We start from the raw sequence: 18,672 nt of genomic DNA, 5'->3' as shown, positions 1-18,672 counted from the left end.
CCCTGAGACTGGAGGGCGTAGTTTTTATAAGGTTATGTGGGGGTAGAGTATAGAATGGGAAGTGTCAGTTGAGCATCTGGGTTGGGGTAGTGGTGCCAGGGCTTTAGGGTGGGTCCTTATCAGTTGGGCATCCGGATTTAGGGTGGGTCTTTATCATTTGGGAGTCCAGATTTAGGATCGGCCTTTATCAGTTGGAAATCCGGATTCCGATGTCAGGCTGGGAGGTCTGGATTCCAATATCAAGGTGAGAAGTCTCCAGGTGGGAATCCGGCTGGCCCTCCCCTGCTGACCTAACAAACATCAGAAGGGAGGCATTGCCCCCTGGAGAAAGGATAGGGCTCCTTTACAGGAGCTGAGGCCTTTGGTAGACAAAACTGGTCAACTATAGTGGGCCAACAGGGAGGCATCAGGGAAATAAACAAGCTATCTTCACTTTCCTCCTGCTTCCAAAAGCCTTCCAATGCCTCTTACTGGCAAAGCCCAGGTGACAGCCTGGGACATGAGCCCATTGACCTAATCCTTAGAAGTCAACCTTGAAGGGTGCAGGGGGGTAGAGAGTAGATTTGGCAAGGCCAACGGAAGACATTCAGTTTATCCCTCTGCTTCCCATTCATTTCCAAAGAAAGCAAAGGTACCCAAATACCTGGTAATGATGTATTTTTTAAAATGAAAGGCTTATTTTTAAAATCAGCCTGTTAGGAAACAATATTTATTGTAAAACACTAATGTAGGCACTGTGCAATGATGTAAGGGAGATAAAGATTATGAATCCCTAGTCATAATACAGTATCTCATGTAGCTGTTAAGTTCAAGGGTGGAAATATAAACCAAAGAATCCAGAATACTTTTTGTTATCTTCCTAAATATTAGAAAAGAAATTTCCTGTCTTCTACAAGTAAGAATTTTACCCAGGGTCTTTGTCTTCTGGTTGTAGTTATTGAATGTCCTCTTTATTTGAGATATTCATGCTCATTATATAAATTTCAAGTTGATATTGATCCCCACCTCTCTCTTTCCCTCCAGTGTTATGGGGCTCCTGGTATGACCATGTGAAGGAATGGTGGGAAGCAAAAGACCAGCACCCCATTCTCTATCTGTTCTACGAGGACATGAAGGAGGTAAGGGGCAGTGTGGTCTCCATCAGATCCTCCCACATTCTTCAGTGCAACAAACCGCAGTGGAAACCCTGGCATGTGAGCTTGCCCACAGAAGTACCTTCAGTGGGCACCCACTCTCTCCATGACACTCTTTCCAATTCTGTTTTATCCTCAAAAGCTCTAACTACATTATTGGTCTTCTAAATTGTCTTTGCTTCAGTTCACAATTTCCAGAAGACCCTTTCTCCTCAGGATATATCACATGCCTTTATAGTCAAATTAATCCTGATGCTTATGAATCATGTTTCTTCACCAATAAAATGTGCATTATCTTATTGTGAATCTCATAAAATTATTGTAAGGGCTTGTGAGATCATATTTGTAAAGTGTGTAGCTGTGTTCAATAAATTGAGTTTTCTTCCTCCTCTTTTATGCCCCATGTCTACATCACAAACCAAAGTTTAATCCAAATAAACATTGGCAAAATTGGTACCACGTATTGGGACCGCAGGCTGGTTTCTCCATTTCAAGTCATTGTGTATGAGTTGGATTGCAAACTCACTCTCATGACCTAGTGGATTGCTGTTTTAGAATTACAAAACTACTTCCTATGCCAATGCTAAGAGGTCCTCTGAAATCTAATCAAAAGGTATAGCTTTTTCTGCTTCTCTTTGATCAGAAAGAACCAAGGTACAAGATTCATTCACATTTCCTGATCAGTTTGAGATGCCTTTTATTTATTTTCTTACTGACCTCCTGTTAAAACTCAGACTTTGTTTGCCATCTCTTATAGCTCAAATACTAGAATTAATCATACTGTGCTTCGCCAGCAACATTTTCTCTCCTTTATTCAAGCTTTCCTGATCTCTGCCAAGAGATACAATTGCTCCTCCTGTTAAATCTTGTGGCACTCTCCCTGTATGTGGCAGCTTGCTTTCTTGGCCAGACACTGCAGTCAATTGTGTTCACATTTTATTCACCTATTGCAAGGGAAGTCTCCTGAGGGCAGTGAAGGCCCTCATCTTTGTGTTCTGGCACAGTACACTGTCTTACACATAATCATTACTTGAGGAATATTTGTTACTGTATTTGAATTGATCCCTTAACTCATCTCTCTGCAAATACTGTTTCTCTAAACAGAATGTCATCTTTAATGGAAAACCCAAATTATTTGATTCGTATAACTATTCTACATGCAGGACCCAAAGCGGGAAATTCGGAAGATATTGAAGTTCATGGAGAAAGACATATCAGAGGAAGTTTTGAATAAAATTGTCTATTATACCTCTTTTGATGTAATGAAGCATAACTCAATGGCCAATTACACCACTTTCCCTAAGAGCATCATGGACCACTCTATCTCCCCTTTTATGAGGAAAGGTACGAAAGGCTTATATTCTAAGATTCCAAATTAGACTCTGTGATCTCCATGATCTGGATTAAATTTTCCAGAAATGTTTCATGTGATATTACTTATTCCTGTCAGTTACGCTACTGTATAGTTTTGTAAGGTGAGTTTCTTTTCTTTCCCAGTCTCGTTCTGGCTCTGAAGGGGGATGCTCACTTCCCTTACAACCCTGTAGCAGTCACTGAGACTTTGCCTTGTTTCAGGGATGCCTGGGGACTGGAAGAGACATTTTACTGTGGCTCAGAATGAAGAATTTGACAAGCACTACCAAAAGAAGATGGCAGGAAGCACTCTGACCTTCCGCACAGAGATCTGAGAGCAACAGAGGAGTCGGTCAGGACTTCCTTACTAGATTTTAGACATTTGAACCTGCTCATCTAGAATGCTTTAAAAAAATTACACCCTTTCTCTAATCTGAATTTTTGTAAACTATCAGTACATTCTACGGCACTATGATATATTTCATTAAAATGTGATCGAATCCTGGGCAGAAGTTTAAAATTAAATATTAAGATCATTCACACAGACACCCACCACATAATAATGTACTCACCTATAGTAAGGCAAACACATGACTCAATTCTATGACTAGTTTATAATAATAGCCTGGCCTTCCAGAGACAAAATTCATGAAAAGAGAGAATAAGAGTAAAACATCAACAAAGAGAAAGCGAATAAGAGAAGCAAAGTAAATGAGAAGTGAGCACTAGGAACATGTGAAAGGGGAACCAGTTTTTATCCCTAACAGTCAGAGGATGGTTCAGCTCTTAGGGATATCAGGTTATGAGGCCTGGAGGATAAAATAAAGAAGAGAAGACCATGAGCTGTGCCTTGCTCAAGCTGGAGATGGGCTCAAGACCGAAAAATGGCCAAAGCTGGGCAACAAGTGATGAGCGGCATAGGAGAAACGAGAAACAGCCCACTTCTCTGGTCAACAGAAGGCTGGAAAGCAGAGAAAGGTTTTATATTTCAGGTGGGCTTCTGAGAGCAAGAGTGAGAGCGAGCAAGAAAAAAGCTTAAATTAGCCCAAGAAAAAATAAAATAAAATACTCAGCATCACATGCACTTTAAGAAAAACGTTACTATCACATCTCTGGAAAGAATCTCACTTTATGCTTCTGAAAAAGAGGATCTTAGCAAAATTGTCAGGATTGCCAAGATGTTTAGTTACACATGTAATCGAGTTCTACTGTTTTTTGTTAGAAACTGTTTCAGGGACGTGCCTACCTTCATTTACATAAATTGTGCAAAGGTTAGTGCACCATTTTAAAGGAGCATCAGGAAAGCACGTGTTGTGGGAGTGGTGCTTTCCTGTGGTGCTGAATCATAAGATACAGATAATTATTTACTCCACCCAGTAAGAACAACAAAAAAACTCGTTTGCATTCTCTAACCTTTGTACTTTCTAACATAAGCATGTAAATCATTAAACACATGACAAATAATCTAATCGGATATAGTATGCATGCAGAGTGCGGCACTGTGGAAAGATATGGTGAACTGAACCAGCGTGATTAAATAGCAAATAAATGTTTATCAGTGAACACCCATACCAAATGTCTTCCATTTACATTCTAGGAGCAAGTACAGAACAACTTTCTTCCTGTGTGCAATATGGCCTAGGCATACAGGAGGTAATGGTGAGGATACAGGCAACGTGTATAGAGTTGACTACCCTTATTTTATAAATCGTAGAATTATTTTTACTTTAGTTGTAGAATAAATTCCGTCCTCGCATTCTTTATAAGTTTCAATCACTTGAAGTAGTTATGGATTTCACTCTTACAAAGTTCTGCTGTCCTTTTAAAATAGACTTGATGTACTACAAAGATTAATTAATTCTTCATTCGATTTTAAAAGATCTTTAGTCCCAGCCCAGATGATGGAAAAGATGATTATCCACATGTCCCAGACAATCTAACATTCTCAATAGTCATGGATACGTTTTAAAACTTCTGTTCTAATCACATATTATATATTTACACAGCCACCCATTTCCATATATACTACAGTTGTATAAGGTCAAATCATAGATGTTAACTATAAACTTACTTTGAAACCATTCCCATGGAAGGAGAAAAAGAGCAGCCATGCGAAATGGAACTATGAGCTTGGAATTAGACACTTTTATAGTGAGAATTATAAGAATCAGATCACATGATTCAACAATCTCCCTTTGGGGTTGAGAAAGCTAAGACTCCAGGAGAGGGCAGTCCCATAGACAGGTCCTTGTGGAAGGCGGCGGAATCAGGCTGCTGCCCTGGCTAGCTAGTGCTCCTTCCCCTGCACAGCAGCACTGCTCACATCACCCAGGCCTCAGCTGCCTGGGTCTCACTTTCGAGGCTCCTCCCAGCACTGGGCTCTGTTCTCACAACAAGTTGTTCCAGAGATCCTTTACGATTACTTAATAGATTTCAGAATTGCCTAGGATATGTTTAGAAAAAGAAGGCAAACAAAGCCTTCCTGGAAATACACTTAGAAAGGCAGTTTTTCCCTTAGAGGGTCTTTGGATCAGAGAGTCTGTCATGAAATGTCTGTGAGCCAGAGGGAGCCCTGGGCAGAAATTTTTTCTCCCCAAAGTGGTATAGAGTCCTCTGTCCCTCCTCCCTGCAGAGCCCCTCTGCCCTGGAGGATCCTACCCTTCTTTTGCCCTTCCCATTTTTTTCTAACCCCAGGGCTGTCCTGCAGGGCTTGCCCTCAGGGGAATGGACCTGGTTCCCCACTCTGCATCAAAGACGATGTGTCTTTGTCCCTTTCCCCTTCTCACCTCTAATAAACCAGTGTAGATTAAATTTTTGTCAGCAGTGTTGCCAGGTTTCCAGCAGAGTCCTCTTCAGCCTTGGGGTCACTTTGCCCTCTGGGTCTCTGGGAGGTAGGGCCTGCTAGGACCTGTAGGTGTTATGAGGGTGGTGACCCCCTCCTGCCTCATTAGCAGTGTTCATACCTCTTTTCCGTCCCACCCAACCACTGTTCAGCAAGATCCAACAGTACCACAAACTTCAGCTTCTCTTCAGATTGTCTCTGGGGTTCTTCAGCCAGCTCCTTCTCCAGTTACACCACGGCTCTCTCCACTAGCAGCTAGACCTGTCCCAGTATGTATGACTGTACTAGTTAATCCACTCCCTCAAGGTAAAATCAAGGGGCTGCTCCACCTCGCCACCTCCTCCTCTACCTCTACCTAGCATTCAGTCGTTGTAACCCATCACAGGTGATGCCCTTGTGCACATTTCCTCTGGGCTACATGCAACAACACCTACTACTGTCCCAAGTCCCCATGTTCCATTACTGCCTCCCACTCTCAGTCCCATCACAAGTTAAACCTGTAATCAGCGATGCTAATGCATGGAAGCAACACAAAGAGGTATTCAACTATGCAAAGTAGAATTGCAGTGTAAACACAGAGCTAAGCATGAACACATTGAAAATGATGTTGCCACCATCCTACCTCACTGTATTACTGTGGAATATCGTAATTCAGAAAATGATTTAGAATTTGATAAAGTAAGTCAGCTGAAGTAAGAGAAATTTATTGGTAAACATTACAAAAGTAAGTGCAAGCATCTTTTGTGACACTTGTTCTTTAAAAATTTTTGTCCCTTCGAATGTTCTGCTTTCTTTTCCTTTTCCTTACGGAAATTTTTATTTCCATAAGAATATTAAAATATATTTCAAACTAAGTGTTTTATAGTGGCTTCTCTGTTTTGACCCCTGAAAATTTGGTCAGATAAACCAGTAAGTATTAAGCATGGAAAACTGTTGTTAGAGTAGCGGATTTCGTTTTTTTGATATACCTTAATTATGTATTTGTGAGATTTAATTTTAAGACGCCCACTGAGATGAAATCTTAAGGGCAATTTGATCTATTAATGAGCCTTAGCCCATTTCCTGATACTGTAAAAGAAGAATCACTGCCTTGATTGTATGAGCAACTCAGAAAGTACATTTAGTTTCTAGTGTTAAATTCTCTAAAAAAAATACTTAAATTTAAAAAAACTTATTGTTTTGTTGTTTTTAAATACTTACCTTATTCGAATGGTTAGTAATACCCCTTCTTTATTTGTATACTATGTGGCACAATTTTGCCTGTAAGACTTTAAAATTTTTCCACATGATATACTCTGGCTTAAAAATACATGTAACTTATATAACTGTTAAGAGTAAGTGGTTTTTTTTTTTTTTTTAATGAGCAAAGGACTTGAAGAGACATTCCTCCAACGATATACAAATGGACAGTAAGCCCTGGAAAAGATGCTCAACATCACTAGTCATTAAGGAAATGCAAATCAAAACCATAAAGAGATATCTACACTAAGACAAAGGATACAGGCCCTTTTGTTTTAGGACTTTTATATATCATCACTAGAAGGAAAAGAAATAGACAAATAACAAAACACAAAGGTGCTGAAATTCCAGAAACCACACAAAGCTTATTATTTTGTTGTTTTATTAGTGTCTAACATAGTCTGTGAAGTCTGTCACAAAAGGCCAAATATTGTATAATTCCATACATGTTCAACAAATGAATGAAAAAATGTTGAATGGATAAACATGTTGAATGGGTGGATGGATGGATGGATGGATGGCTGGCTGCATGGTTGGATGAATGAATATATTTAGCCACTAGTTTACTATGGAACTCTCAATAACTCTTTGTTTTCTTTATTTTCTTTTCTGAGGGGAAAGTCTATTGGACCCCACTTCAACTTTTCACAGAATCTTCACTTCTCTAGTATTTTCCAGCTTCCCAAAACTATTTCATGATGCCAGAAGCAAATATTTAAATTAGACCTCCTTAAATCTTACAGGAACTTGAGAGAATGCTCTGTCCTCTCACTGTGGCTTGATTTTCATGGAAGTGTGCTCATTCAGTCATTTCCTCCCTGTCAGTGCCAAGCTGATTGAGAAGAGAAGGTTTCCATGGAGAGATGTCCAGTTGGAAGAATGCACAAGAGGCCAACATGAGAATGAAATGGCAGGCACCAACTTACTGTGGAGAACACACTTCTCTTGTGGGAAGTGTGCAGTCTATTGTGGGGAGTGAGCTTCTGCTTCTGCTCTTCTCCTCCCCTTTCTCGTGTTCCCTTTCTGCTCTCCAGGGGACTGCATGGCTCCACATATATCAGAGTAAAACAGTGGCATTCAGCCACACATGTATGATACAATAAGCTGAATTATGGTTACATATTTTAGGCATAGACATCTTACTACACTAATATAACATTCTAAATCTGGGGTCCTCTTCCTAGTTGCAAGCCTGGATCACAGCCAGACCTGGGACCAGGCAGGCCTGGGACCCACACTCCTATACTTGGGAATGAATTCACCCTGTGCATGCTTGTCCCCAGAGCACAGAAACCCAACCCTGATTCTCTCCTGTGTGTGGTCAATGCTATCAAAAGTAAACTCCTTAGTCTGAGCCCTGATACAATAATATCAGGAAGTGAGTTTTTGGATAAAAAGTTGTAGCAACACACAGGCTGCAGCTTTGCCAAGAATGTACCCACATACCACAACGGTGGGGCCAATGGTGACTGGACCTCCATGCTGCCTGTTTACCCTGGGTCAGGGTGCTCAGACAGCTTGAAGGTGGACCCTGGTTAAAGTCTCTCTCAGAGAAACCTGAACCTGATCTCTGAATTTCTTGCCTGGTGATACACCACTTGCCTTGAAACACCAACTGTGAGTAATCATAAAAACAGAAAGAGAATGTATTTTGTAGCTCTCTAGTTAGTTCTTAAAATGAAATGGACTAAAATATTGAAAATAAAAGATGCTATTAATTTGGAAAGGGGGGTTCTTGGCTTCTTAAAAGACAAGAATAAATTTCAGATGAGCTTGACCAACGAGAGAAAGGTTTGTTTTTACTTTTTTTGCATTTATTGACACACACTTTACATATTACATTGTGTAAGTTTAAGATGTACAGTGTGTTGATTCGATGTATACTGCAAAATAATATTCAAAGGATGTGACAGCTAACACTTCCATCATGTCACATAATTACGATTACGTTTTTGTGGTGAGAACATTTCAAATTTACTCTCTTAACAACTTTTAAGTATATAATGCATTATTGTTAATTATAATCACATTGCTGTATGTTAGATCCCCAGAATTTAGTCCTATCTTATAACTGGAAGTTTGCATCCTCTGACCAACATTTCCCTATTTCCTCTATATGCCAGTCCCTGGTAATCATCATTCTACTCTCTGTTTCTACAAGTTCAGCTTTTTAAAATTTTGCATGTAACATTATACAATATTTGCCTTTCTCTGTCTGACTTATTTCAATTATATAAGTAATATAGTATAATGCCCTCAAGCTCCATTCACATTGTCACAAATGGCAGGATTTCCTTTTTTATGGCCAAATAATATTCCATTGTGTGGCTATACCACCTCTTTTTTATCCATTCATATATTGATGAACACTAGGTTGTTTCCCTGTTTGGGCTATTGTGAATAATGCTTTAATAAACATGGGAGTGCAGATATCTCTTTGATTGCCCATTTTAGTTTTTTTTGGGGGGGATAAAGTAGAATTGCAGGGTCATATGGTAATTTTATTTTTAATTCTTTGAGGTATCTCCATATCATTTTCTGTAGTGGCTACACCAATTTACATTCCCACCAACAGTACACAAGGGTTCTCTATCTCCACATCTTTGCCAACACATCTCTCTTCTATTTTTGATGACAGAAGTTCTAACAGATGTGAGGTGAAATGTCGTTATGGTTTTGATTTGCATTTCCATGATGGTTAGTGATGTTCAGCACCTTTTTGTGTACCTGTTGATCATTTGTATGTTTGGGGTAAAATGTTCAGTTTCTCTGTGAGAGAAATGTTTTTAAAAGCGACACTGCTGCATACTCTGAACCATCAAATTACTCTTTACAAATACTATGTGGCATCACAAGAATGAGTGAATAATTTTTCTCAAGAATAAGGTGAATTATAGCTGTTTTAGAGACATGGCCTATAGCTGCCTCAGATTTGTAGGGAATGGCTTCAAGGGCAGACTGTGTTATGAGAAAGTAGCTGAGGCCCTTTGCTCCAGAAATACGGCCTGGAGGTCTGACTTCACGAGTAGTCCAACCTAGAATCCTTATGTTCATGCCAGTCCTGCTATTCTATATTCAGGAAAAAAAGGTATATAAGATGGGCATAAGTCATAAAGTAGTGTTGTGTTTAAAAGCCTGGACGAAGACACAGCCTACCGGGGCTCAAATCTTGGCTCTGCTGTTGCAGTCAAGAGTAGGATGTTTACCCCTCAAGTACCTGAGTGTCATCATGCTATGAGACAACAAAAGCAACCACCTCACAGGGTTGCTAGAGAGCTAAGCAAAATTGTAAAAATGTAAAATTCCTAGAACAGTGTCAGCCATACAGCAAACCTTATATTATTATGTTATCATCAATGTCATAAAAAGAATTTAATTCAAGGAAAATAATCTACTAGATAACAAACTAAGGTGATTTATTCACTAGAACAGGAATACCTTGCTGAACAATGACTATAATGTAAAAGAAAAAAAGTAAACACTGAGATTGGCCGATGGCCACATCAGATATATGTATCTAGATATAAAATACCAGACTAGGTGACCCTGCTGTGTACTTGGTTGGCCAAGGACTGTAATTATTTCTGTAGAGACATTTCTTAGAGTAGGAAGTCTTTTAAGAACTGAGGTCAAAGAAACAGCAGCAGCAACCAAGATTCTATCATTGGTCCTATCAAACTATTAGAATTCACTAGTTCAAGGAGCCACCAAGGTCAAAGCATTCACATCCTATCTGTTGAGATGAGCCAACCCAGAATCTGCTATGGAAGCTCTTCCTCCAGAAGTTGGAAATACCACACCTTAAATTACTCTTCAGAAACAAGTTCTATAAAATTACCCATGCACTCTGAGGAACCAGGATAAATCTACCAGATTTATTTGGTTTTATACCTAAGTTCTACTCATCCTTGGTTTTGGATGCAGCATTGAGAAGCATTAAGAAAATGAGAATCTCCTTTGGAGAAAAATACCATTACATTCCAATTAGAAAAGAACATAAATTTAGGAAAATACTGAGAAACACAAAGAAAAGAAAAAACACCTGCAATTGGATCCCAGCTTCTCAACATCACCAAAGCTTGGTATATGCTGACTTTCTAAAAAATGACTTCTTTTCTTTCCTCCCTCCTGAAGTTACTCATACAGCAATCTCAGGAGTATTGTCCAAACTATAACTTCTTTTTTGGTAGTGTTTTAATTTAATTTTATTATTAGTGTCAAATATACTGTACGATGATAGTTTATAAAACCATCCCCTTAATTGCTCTTTCTCTCCTCTGGCTCTCTACCTAGCCATTACATTAATGCTCACTGCATTTCTATGCCATGTTCCCCATCCCGGTGACCATCTGTCAACTACTAATTTATACTCCTTTAACTTTTCACCCCATTCTTCAAGCCTCCCAAACCCTTTCCCCTTTGGCCATCCTCACATTATCCTCTGTATTTGTGAGTCGGTTTTTGATTAGTTTGTTCTTTTTGTTCCTTAGATTCCACATATAAGTGAACTAATGTGCCATTCATCTTTCTCTGTCTGATCTATTTCACTCAGCATAACCTCTAGGTCCATCCATATCGTTGCTAATGGTAGGATTTCATTTTTTTTTTTTAATGGCTGAGTAATATTCCATTGTATATGAACATAACTTCTTTATCCAGTCATCTGTTAGTGGGCCTTTAGGTTGCTTCTATGTCTTGGCTATTGTAAATTGTGCTGTCATGAACACAGGGGTGCATAGATCTTACGAACTATTGTTTTGGTTTTCTTTGAATAAATACCCAGAAGTGCAATTTCTGGGTTAAAAGATATATTCATTTTTAATTTTTTGAGGAACCTCCAGACTATTTTCCATAGTGGCTGTACCAATTTGTAGTCCCACCAACAATGAATGAAGGTTCCCTTTTCTCCATATCCTTGCCAACACTTGTTGATCTTTCATTTATTGATGATAACCATTCTGACATGTGTCAGGTGACATCTAATTATGGTTTTAATTTGCATTTCTGTGATAATTAGCGACCTTGAGCATCTTTCATATGTCTTTTGGCCATCTGTATTTCCTTAATGGAGAAATATCTGTTCAGGTCTTCCACCCATTTTTTAATTGGATGGTGTTTTGTTTTGTTTTGTTTTGTTTTGTTTTGTTGAGTTGTATAAATTCTTTACATATTTTGGGTATTAACCTCTTATTAGATGAATCATAAGCAAATACTCTCCCAGTCAGTTGTCCTTTTGTTTTGTTGATGGTTTCCTTTGCTGTACAAAAAATTTTAGTTTGATGCAGTCCCATTTGTTTATTTTTTCCTTTGTTTCCCTTGCCTGAGGAGATATATCTGAAAAGAAATTCCCGTTAGTAATATCAGAGAGTTTGTTGCCTGTGTTTTCTTCTAGAAGTTTTATGGTTTGGGGTCTTACATTTAAGTCTTTAATCCATTTTGAGTCTATTCTTGCATATGGTATAAGGTGATGGTCCAGCTTCTCTTTTTGTATATATCTGTCCAATTTTCCCAACACCATTTATTAAAGAGACTGTCTTTTCCTCATTGTATATTCATACCTCCTTTGTCATATATCAAGTGAGCATAGAGGTGGGAATTTACTTCTGGGCTCTCTATTCTGTTCCATTGATCAATGTATCTGTTTTTATGCCAGTACCATGCTGTTTTGATTACTGTAGACTTGTAGTATAGTTTGATATCAGGTAGTGTGATACCTCCAAATTTGTTCTTCTTTCTCAAGATTGCCATGGCTATTCAGGATCTTTTACGGCTCCACATAAATTTTAGGATTATTTGTTCTAGCCCTCTGAAAAATGCCATTGGTATTTGAATAGAGATTGTATTGACTCTATAAATTGCTTTGGGTAGTATGGCCATTTTAACGATGTTGATTCCTCTTACCCATGAACACGGTATATGCTTCCATTTATTTGTATCTTCTTCAGTTTCTTTTTTCAGTGACTTATAATTTTCTGAACACAGGTTTCTACCTTCTTGGTTCATTCGATTCCTAGGTATTTTGTAATTTTCGGTGCAATTGTAAATGGGATTGTTTTCTTAATTTCTCTTTCTGAGAGTTCATCATTGGTTTATAAAAATACCACTGACTTCTGAATATTTTTTTGTAACCTGCTACTTTACTTACTTCAATGATCTGTTCTATCAGTTTTTTTGATGGAATTTTTAGGGTTCTCTCTATATAGTACCATGTCATCAGCAAATAATGAGAGTTTTACTTCTTCTTTTTCAATTTGGATGCCTTGTGTTTCTCTTTCTTATCTTATTGCTGTGGCTAAAACTTCCAATACAATGTTGAAGAGGAGTGGTGAAAGTGGGCAGCCTCGTCTTGTTCCTGATCTTAATGAACATGCTTTTAGCCTTTCCCCATCGAGTATGATAGCTATAGGTTGGTCATACATGGCCTTTATTATGTGGAATATGTTCCCTCTATTCCCACTTTGCTGAGACTTTTTATCATAAATAGATGCTGGATTTTGTCAAAAGTTTTTTCTGCATCTATTGATATGATCATATGGTTTTTATCTTTTGATTTGTTAATGTGTATCACATTAATCGATTTGAGGATATCGGACTAACCTTGCATCCCAGAAATAAATTCAGCTTGAACATGGTGTAAGATATTTTTAATATATTGCTGAATTCGGTTTGCTAATATTTTGTTGAGGATTTTTGCATCAGTGTTCATAAGAGATATCGACCTGTAGTTTTTGAAAAATATGGAAGGCTTCACAAATTTGAGTGTCATCCTTGCACAGGGGCCATGCTAATCTCTATATTGTTCCAATTTTAGTATATGTGCTGCCGAAGCAAGCATTCCCTCAATAAGGTTTTATAGCTTTAGTTTAGCAGTTTTATACATCTTATGTTAGAGCTATTCCTAAATGTTTGATGCTTTGTGATCCTTTTATAAGTTGTATCATTTTAAAGAAATTATTCTCTGTTATTGCTGGTACATAGTGTGGATGAAGAAACTGACACGACCACTTTGGAAAATTAACAGTATCTACTAAAGCTGAACATCTTCACACCCAAAGTAGCAGACAAATTCAATGTCGCATCTCAGATCTCCTAGTATCACTTTTCGCCCTTTAACAATACAATGGAAAAATTAAGCAACAAGAATGAATAAGTCATTACTACATGTAACAACATGAATGACCTTCACAGATAAAATGTTGAAAAAAAAGATGGACACATACAGTGTAATTTCATCTTAATTTATATTAATTGAACCAAATAACGTTGCCATTTCGAAGGGAAAAAATAATTGCATATAAGCCATTTTGTCTGTTTCAATAGAATAAGTTGTTCAAAAATGGCCCACACTAAGCAGTTATATTAGAAATCAGGATAAGGATTACTTTTAAACAAAGAAGGTGGCTGGGAGAATTCATGAAGGGCATCTGGGGTGCTGGTAATGATCTGGGTGCTAATGTGCAGGTATATTCACTTTCTAAAAATTTATTAAGCTATATATTTTCTATTCATTCACCTTTTTGTATGTGTACTATTTATGTAATTTACAGAATTAAAAAATAGGACTCTTCTTATCTCGATTATGATTTAGGCACTAAAATAATAAATATGAAATACCAGAATAAGTATGAGACAGAATTCTCATATCCAGAATTTAAAATTAAATAAAAAACATTGTACCTTGCTTCTTGGAACTCTCATTCAGGTCAAGGATATAAAAAGGTACTGTAATGTGTAAAAAAGAGAGAATTTTGGGAATAAATCTCTTTGGAGAGAGAGCTGTTTGGGTGCTGTGCATTCTCATGCCAGCCCTGACAGAGTACGGGGTAGGGAGTTGGGGTAACCGGTGAGGTGCTTCCTCCTTCTCCAGCATAAAGAATGTAGACTTCAAACGGAGTGTAACTGAGGTGCACTGCACCAAAGGAGCCCTGTGGACTCCAGGCTTTAAGTCCCATTTAGGAAATCTAAGGAACCACAGGGTACTATGGGCCGGCATTGTCCTGCACACCCAAGAGAGGTCAAGACAAAAGATGTCTGAATGCTTCTCATGAACATGCGGGCCACACAAGAAAGGCCCCAAGACGCCCAGTATTTCAGAACAGTGAGCAAGGAGCTGGAAGGAGAGCTTTTGGCCAGTAGACATGCACCTACTGTACAATAATGGCTGGTAAATGTAGCAGATCTGGAACTCCGAAAAGAATGCCAATTGTCTCACAAGAGAAAGACTTGGATATCTGGTAGATCAGAAGTCACAAAGGCTCCCAGCCATGTTAGAAATTTTCTAAGCCCTCTCTTCCTCTTCTCATATTTGACCCTGGCAGAGTCCAAATCTGTAGCTAATGAATTGGGAGAAGCTGGTTTACACAGAGAGTACAATTCAATCCTGTCTTGTTCTCCAAATTTAGACCTTGGCACATGAAGGGGTAGAAGAAGTCTTATCTCTGATAACACTGTTACAAGTTTACATTCTAATTATAGAATCATGACTACTTCCGCTTAAGTAACAGCAGTACTATCAGTGAACTAAAAGAGAACACGGAAATCATGGAACTGCCCTAGATCCTGTCCAGGATTAGGGAAAGATTATCCCCCACTGAAACAGATTGAAGGAATAGTAAGAGATGCATTGTGTATTGATTATATCTGGCAACTGGTGGTCTCCCATCCCGAGAGATGACCATGGCTACATGGGGGTGCAGGCTCTGGTGCATAGTTTTTCCATAACAGTTATAGATAAACAGTACTTTTTTTTTTTTTTACAAAGTAGAATCATATCGAGCACAGTATTTTGTAATATGCTGTTTCATTCACTATATTATCAATATTTACTAAGTTGTTCAGTGTTTTGACATATATAAATTATTACCTTGTAATTTAAGAAATCCTAAGAGCATATAGGCACCATTGGAAAATTGCTGAAGTATTGGTCATATGGCTGCTTTTCTCTGCCTTAAAAGCGTACAATTGTCATCATAACAGGTGGCTGTGAGGATTCAGAAATTTGCACAAGAAGTTTCTAGTTAAAAATCAATTGTGCTCCAGAGTGTAATTTCAGTCTTTTGAAACAATGTCGAAATGAGTAACAGGTTCCCAAGACTAAAACAAAGACCCACAATTAACTCATAAGGTAGCTGAAACAACATGTGTTCTAAATGAAAAAAGAAAATACAACTGCAAAACTAAATAAAATAATTATTAAATGAAATAAGAGATAATTACATTTATTTTGAATGTTAGTGCTTTGGGACAAAGAGCCAATTTAATTAGAGATGATAAATGGAGGTAAAAACTTTTGTGGAAATTTTGAAAAAACTTCTGGCAATTTTTTCAGAGCTTAAAAAATTGATATTAGTGTGTTATGGGTTGACTTGTGTTCAAGTCCTAACTTCAGTAACTGTGAATATGATCTTATTTGGAAATAAGGTTTTTGCAGATGATCAAGTTAAGATGAAGTTATGTGAGTGGCCCTTAATCCAGTATGACTGGTGTTCTTATACAAAGGGGAAATTTGGACACACACACACACACACACACACACACACACACACGGAGAACACCGTGCAAAGATGCAGGCAGAAATTAGGATGATGTATCTATAAACCAAGGAATGCCAAAGATTTTGGCAACCATTGGGAGCTGGGGGAGATGCATGGAACAGATTCCTCTCACAGCCTCAGAGGAAACCAGCTCTGCTGACACCTTGATCTCAGACTTCTAGCCTCCAGAACTGTGAGTCAGATGGCTATGTTCAGGGAAAAGACCTTTGTCCTCAGTGCTTCTCAGAGCCAGCTCACTGGGAAAACAAACGCTATCCTTTTTGCACTGATAGCAGTAGGTCACTCAGTCACTTCTCCCAATTTTAAACCCCCTCAGGTCGCTGTTGAAGTTCTTCATAGAGACAATGGTAGCTTTCGTCTCTCTGGTAGGAGGAAGCTGCTGTAGAGAATTTCTCCTAACTCCAAAGAGAGCACTTTACCTGGTGCTCAGAAGTTTTCTCAGAGGGACATGAATCTCTGTCAGGGAAAATCAGTGTGGATGGTGCTTATACAGAACACCAGCCAGCACGAGTGAGGCAAGGACAGAGCCTGGGGCATAAATAAAGGATGTGCTCTCACTCCCAAGGGCTTGTGCAACCCTGAGAGCTAGTGTTTCCTTACATTTTACACTCTAGTCCTCTAGTTTACCTCTCCCTAGTCCCAGTCTTGGTGTAAACTAAAGTTTTTGTTTATTCATTTTTCCATTCAATAAATATATTTATCAATCTAGTTGAATGGGTAAATAGTGAATAACTATGTACTGAGCTTGTATTAGCTAGCCTATTCTGATTAAGACCTAAGATGTGTTCATTAAAAAAAATGATACAGCATAAACATTAGAGCTACTCCCCATATGACAGCTAAGATGCTTGAGCTCTGGGAGCACTAGTGATTTGCTCATTAAAATAAAAAGGGATAATTGCTAAAAGAGAAGGGCAAATAAATTACATGGACTACATATTATATGATTTAATTTATATGATAGATCCACTATAGGCAAATCCACAGACACAAAGTGGATTATTGGTGACCTGAAGCGGGTTAGATAGTAAGAAGGGAGATGACTTAATGAGTATGGAATATCTTTATGAGGTAGGTGATAAGAAAGTTCAAAAATCGATTGTGGTGATGGCTGTACAACTTTGTGAACATATTAAAAAGCATTCAGCTGTACTCTTTAAGTAGGCGAATTATATGGTATATGGATTAGACTTCAATAAACTTACCTTTTAAAAGCCTACAGCAGTTCACAATAGAGATTATTTTCACCTGGAACTTAAGGGAGACTTGTAAAGAAAAGATGGCTTCAAAGCTGAAGCATATGACTCAATGGAGATGGATTGAGAGCATTTTTGGAGGAAAAACAAGAGTAAATCAGGGAGGCAGGAAATCATAGGGCAGTGAGTTATTCAGTTGAGCTGGTATTAGAGTACATGGTGAGGACTGTGTCATATAGAAGACAGCCTTGAATTCCAGTCAAAAACACTGACTTTGGTGCATAAACAACCAGGTGATACCTTGATCTGAACTGATAACATTTAATTTATGTGGTAAGTGTATGAGAGACCAGAGGGGACGAGGCCAGAGATTAGGAGATTGGCTAGAAGTTTCTGCAGTGTTACAGTTTATCTTTTGTGAATGTGGAGGAAGCAGATATGAACCATGGTTACTAACTGCAAATTCTGAGATTGAAGGGATTATGGGTTTATTCACTGGTTCACATTGCACTCAATAAATACATGTTAAATTAATCAACGGCATTGTTAAGTTGGAGCCCTTTCTCTGCCTTAGTCCAAGATGGTTTTTCAGGTGTGGATGAAGGCGCTATTGTGACCTGACAGGAACGTGGACTGCATACACAGTGGAGATTGAGGAGATGAAGGGCACGGTGCAGAATATGTATCTGCCAAAAGTTGTTGAGAGTTGACAGCACTGGAATAAGTAAAATTGTCAAGGAGATGAGAGCATGAAGAGAGATGGAGTCATATTAAAAAAAAAAAATTTGGAAAACAAAAGGTACAGGTGTCAGTGGAGAAGCATCAGAGGGTACAGAGTCAAAGAAGGCAAGGGAAATCTTGGCAGGAAGGGCAATTGGGGTATGTGGTTACACTTCAATTCCAGAGAGAAAAGCATTGGTTAATGAACAAGGGTAGGAGTTGGCAGAACAGTAGCATTTCAGAGATCATTTACTACAGTGTTTATTTGATTTCCCAGGTAGCCAAGGACACCAGGGAATATAATCTGCCTCCATGAAAGTATACCCTCTGTAGGACAAAGCAAGATATAACTAAATACACACTTAGGTTGTAGACTTTTGTTCTGTCTTCTTAACATTTAAGTTTGGATGAACACAGTTTACGAAGAAGGGCAAGAGGGAACATCTTTAAGCTCCTACTATGTACTAGGCAAGGTGTTTTGTTAACATTGCTGTTTTTAATTTTATAACAATTGGAGACAGGAACCACTACCCACATGTCAGGTAGCTGCAGAAAGAAAGTGAGGCTAAGAAGCCTGGAAAGGGAAGGAGAACATCAAAGGAGCAGGAGCTTACTTGGACCTGGATGCATCTGGT

The 18,672-nt window shown here is 38.4% G+C and overlaps 2 protein-coding genes and 1 non-coding gene across 3 annotated transcripts in view; 2 read left to right on the top strand and 1 right to left on the bottom strand.

Moving 5' to 3' along the window:
- The window catches only part of LOC107498107 (sulfotransferase 1C1), a 28,987-nt gene extending 24,942 nt beyond the window's left edge, over positions 1-4,045 (top strand). The window contains exons 6-8 of the mRNA XM_016120786.2: positions 1,024-1,118; positions 2,297-2,477; positions 2,709-4,045. Coding sequence (XP_015976272.2) covers positions 1,024-1,118; positions 2,297-2,477; positions 2,709-2,821 — 389 coding nt within the window. The 3' untranslated portion in view covers positions 2,822-4,045. The remainder of the gene's footprint in view (positions 1-1,023; positions 1,119-2,296; positions 2,478-2,708) is intronic.
- A 4,026-nt stretch (positions 4,046-8,071) lies between these two features.
- Positions 8,072-18,672, top strand: part of LOC107498108 (sulfotransferase 1C2) — a 28,003-nt gene continuing 17,402 nt past the window's right edge. The window contains exon 1 of the mRNA XM_016120788.2: positions 8,072-8,184. The gene's annotated coding sequence lies outside the window, so the exon portion shown is untranslated. The remainder of the gene's footprint in view (positions 8,185-18,672) is intronic.
- Positions 13,299-13,402, bottom strand: LOC118605838. Its single transcript, XR_004952248.1, has one exon. It is a non-coding gene; the product is annotated as a U6 spliceosomal RNA (small nuclear RNA).

Source organism: Rousettus aegyptiacus, unplaced genomic scaffold, assembly GCF_014176215.1.
Source record: "Rousettus aegyptiacus isolate mRouAeg1 unplaced genomic scaffold, mRouAeg1.p scaffold_m13_p_7, whole genome shotgun sequence".
NCBI lineage: Eukaryota > Metazoa > Chordata > Mammalia > Chiroptera > Pteropodidae > Rousettus > Rousettus aegyptiacus.
Note: the sequence above shows the minus strand (reverse complement) of the source record. Positions and strands in the feature narration are given on the sequence as shown.